This window comes from Antechinus flavipes, chromosome 2 (genome assembly GCF_016432865.1).
Source record: "Antechinus flavipes isolate AdamAnt ecotype Samford, QLD, Australia chromosome 2, AdamAnt_v2, whole genome shotgun sequence".
NCBI lineage: Eukaryota > Metazoa > Chordata > Mammalia > Dasyuromorphia > Dasyuridae > Antechinus > Antechinus flavipes.
The window spans coordinates 101,961,501-101,977,233 of NC_067399.1; the positions used below are offsets into that span (position 1 = coordinate 101,961,501).

At 31.7% G+C, this 15,733-nt stretch overlaps 1 protein-coding gene across 3 annotated transcripts in view; it reads right to left on the reverse strand.

Annotated features, from left to right (window-relative positions):
- PSME4 (proteasome activator subunit 4) overlaps nucleotides 1-15,733 on the reverse strand; it is a 112,743-nt gene that overhangs the window by 21,247 nt on the left and 75,763 nt on the right. For all 3 annotated transcript variants that reach the window (XR_007950315.1, XM_051975270.1, XM_051975269.1), the window contains exons 33-43: nucleotides 14,482-14,635; nucleotides 12,408-12,477; nucleotides 11,583-11,708; nucleotides 10,937-11,089; nucleotides 10,387-10,491; nucleotides 8,968-9,059; nucleotides 8,190-8,321; nucleotides 7,511-7,719; nucleotides 6,949-7,034; nucleotides 1,649-1,777; nucleotides 549-704 (exon numbers count right to left, since the gene is read on the reverse strand). Coding sequence is in view for 2 of the 3 variants with exons in the window: in XM_051975270.1 (XP_051831230.1) it covers nucleotides 549-704; nucleotides 1,649-1,777; nucleotides 6,949-7,034; nucleotides 7,511-7,719; nucleotides 8,190-8,321; nucleotides 8,968-9,059; nucleotides 10,387-10,491; nucleotides 10,937-11,089; nucleotides 11,583-11,708; nucleotides 12,408-12,477; nucleotides 14,482-14,635 (1,412 nt within the window). In the remaining variant the exon portion in view is untranslated. The remainder of the gene's footprint in view (nucleotides 1-548; nucleotides 705-1,648; nucleotides 1,778-6,948; nucleotides 7,035-7,510; nucleotides 7,720-8,189; nucleotides 8,322-8,967; nucleotides 9,060-10,386; nucleotides 10,492-10,936; nucleotides 11,090-11,582; nucleotides 11,709-12,407; nucleotides 12,478-14,481; nucleotides 14,636-15,733) is intronic.

The window sequence follows — 15,733 nt, forward strand, 5'->3', positions numbered from 1 at the left end:
AAGTTTCTTTATTTAAAGGCCCACAAAACAAAGTTTTTGTTTTTACTATAGTCTGGCCCTCCAACAGTCTGAGGGACAGTGAACTGGCCCCCTATTTAAGAAGTTTGAGGACCCCTGTGTCTAAGTAATTTGGTCTTAAAATGTGCAGATTTTATACATTTTTAAAGTCCTTTCACCTTATCATAGCAACCTATGAGATAAAGCAGATATTATTTTCCCCATTTAATAGATGAAGAAACTTAGGCTCACAGAAATTAAGCAATTTGCCAACGTTTATAGAATGAGTCATTGAAAGACCCTTGAATTTTTATTTCCACTCTGATTTTCATGTATACAGAATACTGATTTACTCTTCATGATATATTAAAAACACAATTTCAATGATAAGTAAATTTTAAACTTGAAAACAGGGCATAGCAATTCTTAACCTGCAAAGAGTTATTTAAGAAAGGGGGAGGAATTCATTGTCCTAAAATTTATTTACTACTGTTGTTTTTATTACATAATATTTTTTAAAAGAGAGAATAAAAGGAAAAATTTAATTTTACCTCTAGCTGTTCATCTTCCAAAAGACTTATAACAAGCCATCTGATATCTTTAACTGCTTCTTCATTATTTAGGAAAGTAAAGAGATTATAGAATACCATGGTTTGGAGGTAGGTTAGTACCGTGTATCTAGCATGCCAAGAACTGCTTCTTGCTGTCTGTTAAAAAAAAAAAAAAAAAAAAAAAAAGGCAAATAACTTTCCATGAAAAACCAAAGTTTAAGGAAAAAACTACTGAATTAATCAGGTGATACTATATCCTAACCTAATGTAAGCCTTTTCATGAGTTTAATATAGGTCAATGTGGTTTACCCATTTGCCTTTAAGCAAAAACTAAAATTATCTACTCTACAAGAATATATGTTAACCAGGTGGAAACATAAGGGAAGAAATGGTAGGAGGCAGTGGGAATTATCAACTGGGATAGGAAAGGAAAAATAATAAGAAAATCACTGCATTTTGAGCGAAGAAGAGACTTTGGATGAAATTAATGCTGTTGGGACACTTGCCATGGGCAAGTCATTTAACTTCTCTTGAGTTTCCTCAAATGGAGGAGACTATTTGCTATAGTAATTAGTAAAATGGATAGACTTAGCTACAGTAATCTCTATATAAGGTTGTTTATGAAGATCAAATGAGAGGATGCATATAAAGTGTCTCACAATGAAAAGACTTGTAAAAATTTAAGTTAACTATTATTTTCATCAATGAATCTCAAAGTGTGGTCTTAGTAGACTTAAGAGATTTTCTAATATTAATGTTCTCTAGGTTTGGAGGACATTGCCCTTTCTTGGGTTCTCCTACTTGACTTTAGTCTCCTCTTTGTTGAATTTCTTCCAATGCAAGATTCTTAACTGAGGGTGTTCCTCCAAATTCTGCCCAAAGCCTTCTTTTCTTTTCTTCTCTTCTCTCTATAATTGCTCATTTGAATGGTTTCAATTTTTATCTCTATGTAGATGACTTCCACATCTATATATTCAGTCCTAGTCTCTCCTGAGATCACAAACTGTCTGATCAACATTTTCAACAGGATGTTACATAAACACTTCAAATTCCACATGCTACCAACAGAATTAATTCTTCTTAGCTGAGTCATCACTTACTTGTTTTAGCACCTGAAGCACCAAAGGCACTTGTTGAGGATAAAGCAACCCCTGAGACATTAAGGAAAGACACAATTTTGCATCTCTTTTTAATTCATCATAGCTATTATCATTTTCAACTGGGGCAATCTAGGAAATAAAAATAATCAAAAACTTAGAAAACAATTGTTGCTGAAAGCAATACATTCTAAATAAAGATTTATTTTAAAAAAATCAATGAGTATAGTGACATCTTGACATAGGGTTGAGATCTTATTCTTGGCATCAAATTATGTGGTTAACACATGCTAACTAATTTGACACAATTATTGACATTTTTCCTTTTCTGTATCTATGGCTTCATCAATTCATCCCTAATGAGAAAACTCTTTCCACTTAAGTTTCCCTTTTATCTTTGATTCTTAGCTTCTAACATATTTATTAAAAAAAAAAAAAAAAAGGCAGCAGCAGCAGCAGCTTGTTGATCGACCAATCAGTAATTATTTTGCAAGTTAGACTAAGAAAATTGCTTGAAGTAGTGGGGTGGAATTGGTCAAATTCAGCAAGCCAATAGGAATCAAAGACCGCCTTGAATCAAAATAGCTTGCAGCTATTTAGTCACCATACCCAATACTATTTCTCTCTGTTAAATTAGCTTAAATGAGTTACATTAGTTTTTAGTGAGATTTGAAACCTGGTTGCTTGCATAAAATTTATTGTTGTATTTTCTATGAAAGATTAAAACTGCAGACAAAACAGGGTAAGTATTTATGCTATAAAGGATACATTTCTAAGTATTAAGAAGCATCCTATTTTTGCCATGTCAAGTCGATCCAATCTACTTTCCGTACTTTGTCTTTGAAGACAAAAATGAGGTTAAAAATTATTATACTGGGGCAACTAGATGACAACAGCGGATAGAGTACTGGCCCTAAAATTAAGAGAACCTAAGTTGAAACTCAGCCTCATACACCTAACATTTCTTAGCTTGTGTGACCCTGGTCAAGTCACTTAAAACCAAAATTGCCTTGGCGGGGAGTGGGAGAGAAAAGCCAAAAAACTATCATGACGCTTCAGAACCACATGAAGATTTAGCCTGGGGTGTTCTTTTATTCTTTCATTCAAGCCACCAAAAAAAAAAAAAAAAAAAAATGAATGAAAAAAATTTCTAACAGCTTTTACCTGGACTATCACAGTAACTTTTTATTTGTTCTCTTCCTACTTCATTACCCATAGAGCTGCCAAAGTAATTTTTCTGATCTGATCAAATGTCATTTAAAAATGCAGAGCAGAGAAAATAAGATCAAAAGGAAACACCGATAACAAACATGCTGGCTCTGGAAGTTCAAGTTAAATTTCATTATAGACTTAAAAAAGTATAAGTAGTAAAGAGAGATTTGCAGTTTCATATATAATCTTTTTCTATTTTACTTTGTATATGGATATGCTCATCTTACATGGTGTTCACTGAGAATTCTCCTAATCCACTCTCTCCCCTCTCCTGACATAGCCTTCCCTATAAGACTATCTCCCACTAATTCTTTCTATCCATACCTCCATGCATATACACATAATTATCTGAATGCCATCTTACACATTTGAATGAGAGCCCCCTGAGGATAGGAAGTGTTTGCCTTATTTATTTATTTATTTTGTGTGTGTGTGTGGGGGGGATATTCCTAATGTTTAGCATAGCAACTACCTTAACAAATAATTGAGTAATTTTTTTTTTTTTTAAATATAATGCTTAGCACAGTGCCACACTCATAACAAGTCCAACTTAAAGGCTTGTTGATCCATCTGCTCCTTCAAATAAAATTGATTTAGATTTATTTTATAATGTCTAAAACAATCATGAAATTACTCAAAACCATTCACTTTAATATGCTGGATTAACAATGATAACTTGTTCTCATAACATTTTAAAGTAAAATTTCAAGATCTAGTATCTTCAAGTACAAAGAGAAGTTATTCTATTAATATTAAACTCAACAAAAATTTAATTTCACTGGTCTTCATAATTTAATCCTTACATACAAGAACATCTGTACATATTCTATGTCTAAAACCCTGTTGTCCTCCTCTCTCTTCCCTCTGCCCCAATCTTATCTGTCACTTTTCCCATGCTTTACAGCTACGACACTGTAGATCACTTATGTCCATCCTCAAGTATTCTAATTTGTTGAACAATATTTACATTGACTATTCAGAATAGCTGTGGATAATTATGATATTCTTAAATAAGTTTCATTCCTATGATTTTAAATTTTCTTTCCATTTTCTTTTTTTCTCCATTCATATATGATTTTATTAAATTACACATACTAGTCATTCAATAAATATTCATTGACTACCAGCTATCTGGAAAGCACTGAGAGATGCTATAGGAAATACACAAAATATTGTATTATTAAATATTCCTTGTGAAACTTACAATGTATTTGTGGCAACACACACAAAGAACTATTATGAAGTAGAATGTTTAAACATAGTAAGATTCTTAGGAGTACTGAATACCTGGACATCATTTCTAAATATAATCTTTCAATTTTAAGATGTTTTTATTCTAAAAGTACAGAGTTCTAAAAAAAAGTTCAGAGAAAGAAAACATAACTTCCAATTTTGTTTGGGGATACTGGTATAGTAAGGAAGAAGGGAAATTAATGGTATTAAAAAAAAAAAAAGCTGCTTGGAAGACATTGCATTTGAACTAGGCCTTGGAGGATTCTGAGACCTCCAAAAGAAGATAGTTTACAAGCAAAAAAGGCACTAACATAGGGAAATAGATTGTATGGAAAAGTCAAGGAATCTAGGATATGGCTATAGCTTAGAGTGAGTAAATAAAGGATGGAAAAGTGGTGACAGTAAAACTCCTGAAAGCTTTTAATTCTAGGCTGAAGACTGTAGACATAAAATAATAGACCATTATTAGGACAAAACTAGGCCCTTAGTGATTATTTAATTCAACCACCTATTTTGCAAATAACATTTAGGTCATAAATATTATTCAAAATGTTACCAAGGATTTTTTTTAATTATCAAAAATAGCTTAATTTATTGACATCCTTATCAGATCACTCTTTTATGTTTTTAGAGTTGAGAGAATCTTTCTTTGAATCCCCAAGATCTTTCCACATAATATACATTAAGTAGGGGCAGCTGGGTAGCACAATACATAGAGTACTGGTCCTGAAGTCAGGAGGACCTGACATCAAAATTAGTTTCATACACTTACTATCTGTATGACTCTGGGGAAGTCACAATTCTGTCTGTCTCCATTCCTCACTATTAAGATCGTCTGGAGAAAGAAATATCAAACCACTCCAGTAACTCTGCCATGAAAAGCCCAAATGGGGATCACAGAGTCAGGCATGACTGACTAAGTAAAAACAAAAACAAATAAATATGCTGAATTAAATTATTAGACTTTCCCCACCCCCTCCCCATTCCTAACTTGAATTTCAATATTTGAAAATAATTCACTACAAAGATTTGTTAAAATCAAGTAATTTTAATAGTTATTCCTTATTTTTTATTTTAAAAAATTTTTTTAAGGAAAGAAAATTAGGATAATGATTCGGGCAAAGGAGATGGATAAAAAATAGATTAAGAGGATGGGAACAAGGAGAAAGTAGCAGGCAAATCAGGGAGAGGAGAGAGTACATAGGAGGGTTTTTTGATTAAAAAATGTTAAAAAATTTATTGTGAATCTCTTTGCTAGGCTAGTGACAATAATTTGTAGAATGTTGCATTAACATAGCTGGGGATTCTTAAACCTCAAATATTGAGTATGATTAGAAGTACAATATGGAGACTAGGAAATAGAAATAACTAAATATGACCAAATAAGACTGGTAATATTCTTCATCTCCCAGAGCTCTAGACTAAAGAGAGCTATTAGTCATCTGTGGCAATCTTTCAGCAAAGGAACTCATTAGTTTAAAAAAAAAGAAAAAAGAAAGTTTTTTATTAATAAATATCTGAACAAAATATTTGTGGAGTAAGACAATGACAATTAGACCTAAACATTCTCCTTTAACAATAACAAAAATCAGATTTTTGTCAAAATATACACAAGTGTCAAAAAAGATAAAAGCATCAAAAATTACAGAGATGTTGAAGAGGAAAACCATCACATCCAGTAATAATGTGATCACTGGTAAGCTTCAAAAGAGCAAACAAAATGGTAAGGGTTGAGGAGTAAATAGGTAACAAAGTATAAGCAGCAAGTATCCTTGTTTTAGATAAAAGTTTGCTAGTGAAAGAGAAAATTGGAGATGAGAGAGGTTGAGAGAGAGAGAGAGAGAGAGAGCTCTTCATCATAAGGGAAACCGTATTACTATTTTAGACTGAAATTCAGGTTGTAACTAGCCTCATGTATTTTTAATTGTGGTTGACCAAATCTATTAATTCATATCCATGGTTTTTTTTTTTTTTTTAATTAAGTTTTTAAACAGTACAGGATTATTACACAGTACAGTATGAAAGATCATGACAAGAGTGAATAGAGAGTCAATTGCTGAGTCAGGGAGACCTGAATCAGGAATTTCATTTCTGACAAACTGTGGGACACTGGGCAAATCATTTAACTCTCATCACCACCCATGTAACTCTCTAAAACTCTTTTAAGTTGTAGAAGAGTTGCCAATCTGCCTTCGTAGAAGTAGCTTACTTTCCTATACCTATACAGAGCAGAAGAAAAAAAATGAAAAAAAGCTTATAACAATAAGCTGCAGATACTGTCTTTTTGTAATATCACTTCAGTTACACAAGGTCTCAGCAGCAGCATCTAATGAAGTAAGTGTTGTAATTCATTTATCACAATGAGGCTGATATTCTTAGATCAGATGAGAAATCATTATATGCTACCAAAGATATTTTTCTTTGGATTTTATAATTTCAAGCCTTAAATTTTCATAGCTTTAAAAGTATTATGATTTTAATCTTTAGTGATTATATGGCAACTCTGACTCAGAAAATGGCTTCTCAACAAAATTACTGGTGAGGTTTTTTATTTGTTTTTTAAAAATACTTTTACCTAACCAATCAAAATAGCTCAGAAATTGGCTAATCATCATCAGTGAATAGTCAACGACTTAGTACAATTTGATGTGGTAGATTCAGGATTATTCTTTTATTCTGTAAGTGCTTGATTCTAACTCATCTGCTCTATATGCCCAACCTTTCTCAGCATTTTTTCACATAAAGCACCATAGGTATATAATATCAAGAAACACATCATCCTATCACCACCAACCCCAAATTCCTAGAAGGGAGGATAGGAGGGTGACACATATACCCTCTCAGCCTGCGCACAATACCTTAAAAAACAAGGGCAAAAGCTGGAGCTGCTCTGTGACCGCCGTAGAAAAGGATCGTCCTGCGCTTGCCATCAGCCACTTTAGTACTGTTTGGGGAGAGAATTATGGATTCAATGATCAACAAATATGAGAAGAGTGGGGGACTAATGCTTAGTCCTTCACATGAATCTCAGGACTATTTTAGTGCTGGAGAGCAAGAATGAAACTCCTTAAGTCTTTCCAAATAAAGCCATTATTTGACCAAATAGCACCACACAAATACCATTACAAATCCTTCTATTGCATTGATATGGGTTTTACAAAGAAGCATCAACTTATCATACAATCAATTTCTTTTACCAGTTTAAATTTATACTTTATATAGCAAAATAAAGTAAAATTCACTTCATATACTATTCAATCAGTACAAATCAATCCCATAAAAGCAAACAGATATGCTAAAATGAATTTACTGAATCAATATTTAAAAGATATCTGGTAAAAAAAAAAAAAGGTATATTTTTGAGTACGTTTTTGCTAATCTCATAAATGTTACCATTATTAACATAATGTAATGGCTCACTGGTTTTCAATAATTTGATGCCCTGAGTTCTTTCATCTTCTTCACCAACTCCATTCTCTTCCATAACATGATTCTGGATTTCTTCATCTACCTCCATGAGGGGTTTTAGTTTCTCCAGGATACGGGCAGTGAATTCAGGAACACGAGGAGATTTTGTTGGCGCAGTGTTTGGCAAAGAAACATCTATCATGAATATATAAGTCAGTACACTGTAAAATAAAATATACAAAGTAGAAGAGAAACATTAATAGTGACTAAATGAATATACCTCATCTTTAGAAGTCATGACTCAGCTAAACATATTTTCTGAATTTTTCTTTAAAGTATAACTTGAAACAGTTTAACACATTCTCCAACCATTCCATGTGATATAATACAAAGCTCACCAAGTCAACTTTCCAAAGAAGAAATTTTAAAATGCTGAAAAGGCATAATTGAATTTGGAATTGTTACTTTCTGTTGATAAGTGAACATTCAAAAGTATTAAAACAAATGTCAAAAATATTCACATAAATATATAAGAAGTTAATATACAGATAAGTCCTAACAATATATAAAAATTAAATGCGTGGAGTCTATTATTAAATAAAAGTTATTCCTTCAAAATATAACTAATATGGACTATAGATTTCAAAAAAATATTTAAAAGATTAAACCACAAAGTGAAAACAATACTCACCTCCCTATTCTTTCCCTGACATTCTTGTAAACTTGAGTGAGTTTGGGTTCTAAGTACTTCAGTAACCTGTGTAACAGCTCAGGTACCCTCCATTCTTGCTGGGCAAGCCCACCTTGTAGAACATATAGTCGACTAAAAAATAAAATTTCATCTTCATCACTTATCGTCATACATTTATCAAGATAATTGTATATAACTACACTAAAGTTACTTTAATTTCTCAGATACTAATCATGATCACAAAGATATCACTGACTCAATCTTCCCTCAAGTTTTCATTTGCCTTACACAATATAGTGAAGGTAAAATACATGAAGAAATTCAGTCGCCAAAAGATTGGCTGATCTGCTTTATAAGCAAATATACTTGGTTGAAGAACTGATTCTTATCAATTTTCTTTTTCTAAGCTCTCCAAGTCTTTTATCCTCTTTTTTCTGCCTTGTAGGAAATACTACTCAGGAGTTCCTTTAACTGTAAAGGGTGACCACAGGAATTATTCACATTCACTAAACAATATTGCCATTCAATAACAACTTTCCAATGAAATATTTGGTAGAGAAGGTTGAAATGACTGGATAAAATTTACTTTAAATTCTAGTGTTAATACTGTCTTCATAATAAAGATGGACATATATTAATTTACTTTTTTGTATTAGATCAAAAAAAATTTCATCAAGATTACCAAGGCAATACAACTAGCTTGCTTCTATTTATGTATCATGTGAGCTGCTCAAAAAAACATCTTAATAGCTAAATTTTCAAGTTTGTTATAATTTACCATGCATCTACAAAAGATCCTCCTTCACCACTCAACGGAGACTCCAATAACAACTCAAACAGCCAATGAAGTTTCCGAGGATCTCTGCTTTCCTATATTGAAAAATATGTCCAAGTATATTTCAGGAAATCTACAATTCTTCAAAGTATGCTACAAATATAATTACTATGTAAAGACTTGAAACAACAATTTCAAACGCAAAAGTGAAATCAATACAATTAAATATATGCCTCTCAGGCCTAGGTCAGAACTAATTAAGAAAATGAATTCATTATTTATGAAGTTTTTCATACTAGGACAATCTAGAAAGATAACAATTGTCCAATTCAATTGCTATGTCCATTAACTAGCAACTTATCTAGGAAGGTGATCTTTAAAGTAATGCTATTGATGTTCTAAATGCTAACCTTATGGAATATTTGTTGACAGGCTGTGTGTGTGTGTGTGTGTGTGTGTGTGTGTGTGTGTGTGTGTGTGGAGTGATGGTTGAGAGGGGGAAGGAGAAGGTGGCAGAGGAGAGACAGTAGCATTCTAAGACACTGTGACTTCATCCACATATAGATTACCTCATTCAGAAAATCCTTCACTAATGCAGAAAAGTAATTTTAATAAAACCTAAAGGACACTTAGAAAACTATCTAAGGTACTAGGGGAATGAAATGACTGGTTCAAGATTCAGACAGTTGGTTGTACCAGAGCAGGTTGTCCCGGCTCTTTTGGCTGCCCTTTTGCCATATGTCATCTCTATATTGTTAATTTTTAATTGAATAAATTATTATCTCTATTAATTTTCTAAAGAAGAGGAGACAGTGAGGGGAATATGAATGGCTACCTTAAATAACTATTAAAAATATACAATATATATTTGAAAAACAAAAAAGCAATCAACAGAACAAAAGAGATAATATAGTATTAGAAACAAAAGCACACAATAGATTATTTTTTGATAAATCCAAAGTCAGTAAACACTATCAAAATTCATAATAGCAAAAATCTGTAAATAATTCATGTGTTCTTCAATTGGAAAAATGGCTGAATTATAACTATCCCATAATAAATGACTAATATGAAGAATATAAAGAATTTAAGGAAAAAATAAATTAATGCAATTGAAGACTGAAGTTAGCATAATAATATATATACAACAACTATGTAAAAAGTCTTAAGGCCACAAAATCCAAAATAAGTTTAAAAGGATACATAGAAATGAACAAAATATTTATCATAGTTACATACATTTGGAAAGAAATATTTAATAATAGTTTATTACTTCACGTACTATTTTAAGGTTTTTGGGATTTTTTTTGAGTATTTGAATATAATTCTTTCATTAAAAGTGTTGGTATAGATCATGATCTATAAACCACTATTCAGTTTTAACAAATTCTCAAAGTAAAAGAAGGTAGCAAGAGAACTTACACAGGAAGTTGCTATACAAGTTCCCCAATCATTATATGTTTCCACTGTAATGTTACACAATGCTGTTCTAAGCAGGGGACAAAGAAGCTCCCAAAGTCTTTCTACCTGCTCGAACAAAAGAAGAGGTATTGTTATTCAAAGCATCCTATTTTCAAAACCCATGTTTTCATTTACCTGGAAAAAAAAGGAGTTGTCATTGGACATTTCTTAGCTCTTTTTTTTAGTTTTACAAACTAAGGAATTTTTACACAATTTTTAAGAGTTTGGAGAATTCAAATTCTAATATCCTAAAAAAAAAGAAATGTGTCACATTATTATAAAGCCTTCATTGTTGATCTTGGATCAGAAGTGGTATGAGTAAGAAAAATTGAAAAGAAGAGAATGCTAAAGGCACAGTTACACATTTTTAACACCCTATTACACTAGTTGAGAATCTACAAAGTATATGAATACCACTGCAGATAAGGAAATATAACTTATTAGAAGTATCTTGTATATGCAAACAACATACACACAACTACACACATATATATATATCATAGATACACACCTTTTCAAATGTCCAATGCTTAGAACCTCTGATCAAGCCAGCTATAATTTCTGCTACACAGCGCTGGGTGCTCTCGTGTGAATCTGAAACTAGACGTTCTAAGTGAGGCTTCAAAACTGGCAAAAAGGCATCATCAAAGTTCCTGAATACACCCTATTAAAATAATTAAAAACACAATTGTTCAAAAGTATACCTTCATGCACAGTTTCATTTTTAAAAAAAATTTACAGTATGATTACTGCTGAAATTTTATGTTTTTAAAAGTTGGAGAAGAGCAAACCTTGCTGAACTATCACCTGAAATAAAACATCCACCCACAGGTATTCTAAAATTACTGAATACTCTAGGACTATTTCTTAATCAAAAGAATTTTGTTATGTATACATTTTGAATGATGAATTTTAAAAGTTCACAAATACCACCAGGGTTAGGCTTTACAAAAAGATAACTATCATCACCCTAGGTTCACTGAAATAATATTTGATGGGATTTCCTGAGGAGATGTGATTTTTAAAAAAATGATCATATTCACTAACACGTAGAAAACTAAGAACTTTAAGCTCCAAAATCCAAGTGCTAAATTACTCTACATGATTTACCATTAATCAAAAGCTATGAAAGTGATGTGTAATGACATTTTAGTTACCTTGAAGAGGCAAAACCGACGAGGATTAAATTTGTCTTTTCCTTTTCTGTCTTCTAAAGATAAAAAATTTATTAACTGCTCAACAAATTTAGGATTGGAAAAATGATCAAAAATAATCTGTTCTGCCTACAGAAGAGAAAAAATTATTAGAACAGTTTAGAATACATAAAACCATCAATACAAATTCTAAATTCTACTTTAAATATTTGCTGATAGCTAATTATTAACTTACTGTAGAGGTAGGTTATATTCCTGTATTGAGAATTTTATCCTAGAAATAAGCCACTTTTTCTACTTTATTAAGAGGACCTTTCAACATTCAGAACTTTCAAGTACAACTAACCTAATTTTATTCAAATTGTCCAGTCACAAGCTTGAGATTCCCAAATACTTTTAATTATTGTGAATTACAACTTATAGATTTTTTCCCTATTGAAAGAGTAAAACAATTATACCACCATGTTTATATCTTTAAAAATTTCTCTTCAAACTAATCCCTGAACATTCTATTATTTTCATCTTATTTTTGAAGAGCTTTAAAATGTGTAACTATCTCTGGAATAGAAAAGGAAAATTTCAATATAATTGATTTTCCAATGCTTCTAACTATAAACATAAAGCTCAACTAAATAGCCCACAACAGGAAGAAAAGGGGTTGGGGGAAAAAGAAAGGAACATTGGGCACTTTGTATCCTGTATAATATGAATTCCCTAATGGAATTTGGTCATTGATGACTTGAGATAAAAGATGAATTTGTGGAAAAAATAAAGCGCTAGTGAATTAACTTGAATACCTATTTATGTATTATAAAAATAAAAGCTTACCTCAGTCATATCTTCCCGACTTCTGCCAAGCTTTGGTTGCTCTTCTACAGGCGCATAAACAACCATATTCCTAAATATAAAGCATATACATTCACATAGAGCCAAGAAAAAAATGATATTGCATTAGCTACAGGTACACATGGCTTTACAAATAATGTGACATTATAAAGAAATATCTGAGTACCTAATTTTGTGCAGGGTACCAAATTACAGGGAAGACAAATAAAAAAGGTAAAATAAGTAATTCCAATCATTTAGGAGCTCATAACTCAGCTGGAAAAAGAGGACATATAGACAAATGAGAAGAATACAGAATTTTAGAGGTGGAACAACTGTTGGGGTCACTAACTTCAATTTTACTTAATATTTCTTACAGAAATAATGCTGTAGAAAATATGAAAGCTTTCTGGTTAATATATAATAATTACTCAAAGTAAAAGAACTATCATCTCTCAAATAATATTTAAGTAAAATACCCCACTGCAACCAGTGAAATGATTTTGAAGAGGGATTAGCAACCTTTTGAACCTGTTATTAGAGAAGTCAAGCAGTACCCATAGGTGGGCCTTACAACACTGATAAGAAAAGAGCAAAGAATCATTGATTGTCATCTGGTACAATGAACATCTGAAGCAAGAATCTCTTCTACAAATAAACTTCTTTGGTTTGAAGATCTCACTGAATGGAAGCACTCACATTTGAAACATATTATTTTACTTTGGGATAATTCAAACTGTATTAGTTTTTCTTTATATCAATCCTAAATTTGCCTTTTTGCCTTTTTCCTTGTTACTTGTTCTTCACTCTGAGGGTAAGCAGAATAAATTTAATCACTCTTTCAAAAAGATATCTGTCCAAAAGAGTTATAAATCATTTCCTTTTCTTCAGGATAAACATCCCCATTTCCTTCAGGCAGTTCTTTACTGCATGATCATGAAATCCTTCACTATCCTGATTGCCTTCTGGCTTATTAATGATCTTCTAAATATGTGGTATGCAGAAATGAATAAACACCATCACCTAGAAAATGTCCAAATAGGATATGTCCAAGTATCACCTCAATTCTGATTATTATGGTTTAATACAGCTTTAAAGAGATAAGACACTTTAGATATAAAGCTGATTTAATTCTTATGTATGAGCAAGTTGCTTAACCTGCCAATGCTTCAGATAATAGGTTTATATCCAAATACATACTCAAGAGAATGAAAATTTGTATTAGTGTTTTTGTTGCTATGTTACATTATTGATTCATATCAACTTTTTAATTCAACTAAAATATCCACATCTCTTCCAAGTAAAGCCATGTTTCCCTCATAAGATTTATTAAATAGAATAAAACTTTACATTTATCCCTATTAAATTATATTTGGTTACATTTGATCCAATGTTCTAGTCTGTCACAATCTTTTTGGATCCTGATACTATGTCTATTATGTTTAATTATGCCTCCTAGTTCTGTGCCAAATTTATAACCATGATATTCATGGCTTTATCTAAGCCACATTAGTGACTATTAGTTAGTGATTATTAAATCAAATACCATTTATTAAGCACTTATTAATGCTGAATGCTAGGGATACCAAGAAAGGCAAATACATTCTCTGTTCTGTTAAGTTCACAGTACACTATGGTAGAGACAACAATGAACTATATACATTAACAAAATAGGAGGTAATCCCAAAGAGAAGGCTTTAGGAAAGGCTTCCCGTAGAGGGTGGAACTTTAGCTGAGACTGGAAGAAAGTCAGAGAATTCTCCTAATCTTTAAATGTAGAATCAGCTAAGTTTTCATGACTAGCTTTAGATGAAACCACACTATTGGCCTTTTATGAATACTCCTTTCTTTTCCAGATGAACAGTAATTATTATTTTTATAATGTCTTTTTAGAATTTGGCACTATAATCTTTAGCAACGTTTCCCAGATTCCTTTTAACAGAAAGTGCTAGTAATAAGAACCTTAGTTATTTTTCACTGGGACCAATAGCTGTTTTACTTATACCTTCTAAAGGGTCTTAATACAATTAGGTCAAATCTACTTGTTCATTTCAACATCCATGCTAGTATGACTCACTGAGGCCAAGTGTAGTATCCCCAGTGTGTTTTTTCCACAAAACAACTTGATTCCCATTCTGTTTTAGTTCTTGGTATATTTTTACTATCATAATGCATCCATTGGTTATCAGGTCTGTCACCAGCAAGTATGCAGGAAGGTTTAGGAGTAGTACCTAAAAAAAGAAAGTTTAGATGTATTTAAATGTAAATATATTAAATATAAATGTATTTAATTTAAATATTAGATGCATTTAAAAAAATCTTTCCTTCAACATTTACTTCTAACTTTTTACCTATAATATTTTCCCCAAAAGTGTTTGCCTTATTTATTTAAAAAATAATTTAAGTGTGGTTTAAGGAATAGCCTAGGGCCTATCTTTTCAGATTTATACTCAATGCAATAAGACAACTTTATCAGCCATTGATTTCAGAGTTTTAAAATTTCATAATATGAAAGAATGCTTGTAGAGACCTTTATAAAATCTTCAAGTGCCATTTTCTTTTAGAAGTAGTGGGAATGGAAAAGACAATACTGGATGAAGTCAGAAGACAGAACTTTTGCATCAAGTATTTATTTCTTCACTCTGTGACCTTGGATAAATCACTTAATTATTCAGGGCCTCAATTTCTACATCTCTATAAGGATACTACCTACCTACCTCAAAGGTCTATTATAGAAGATCTAACACAACTTTATTTTAGACGTAGAAAGGAGTTAGGTGGCAATAGAGCATTGGACCTGAAGTCAGTAAGATGAGTTCATATGTGACTTCATACACATCCTAGCCAACTGATTTGTTGTTTATGTAATATACAACATTCTTATCATTTATCTAGTAGAATTATACACATCAAAATCCAAAGTTAATATATCAATTCTATGTCATATTTAGTATAGGAACAGATCTGAGTCATGTGAAAATAATATGAGAACAGTAGTTATGTTATCTTTCATTTATATAAAATATATAAAACATATAAAACTCCTTTATAACTACCTTTGAAACAACTGCAAATTAAAACAACAGCTTTATGTGCTGCTTTGGTAAAAGAAATGAGCCCAAGAAAATATATATTTGGGACAACTAGGTGGTGCAGTGGATACAGCACCAGCCCTGAAGTCAAGAGAACCTGAGTTCAAATCAACCTAGCTGTGTGACCCTAGGCAAGTCACTTAACCCCAATTGCCTCAGCAAAAAATAAAATAAAATAAAATAAAAAATACATACTTTAGGTTCTGATAAGAGTAATCCAAAAGTAGTTGTAGTAGA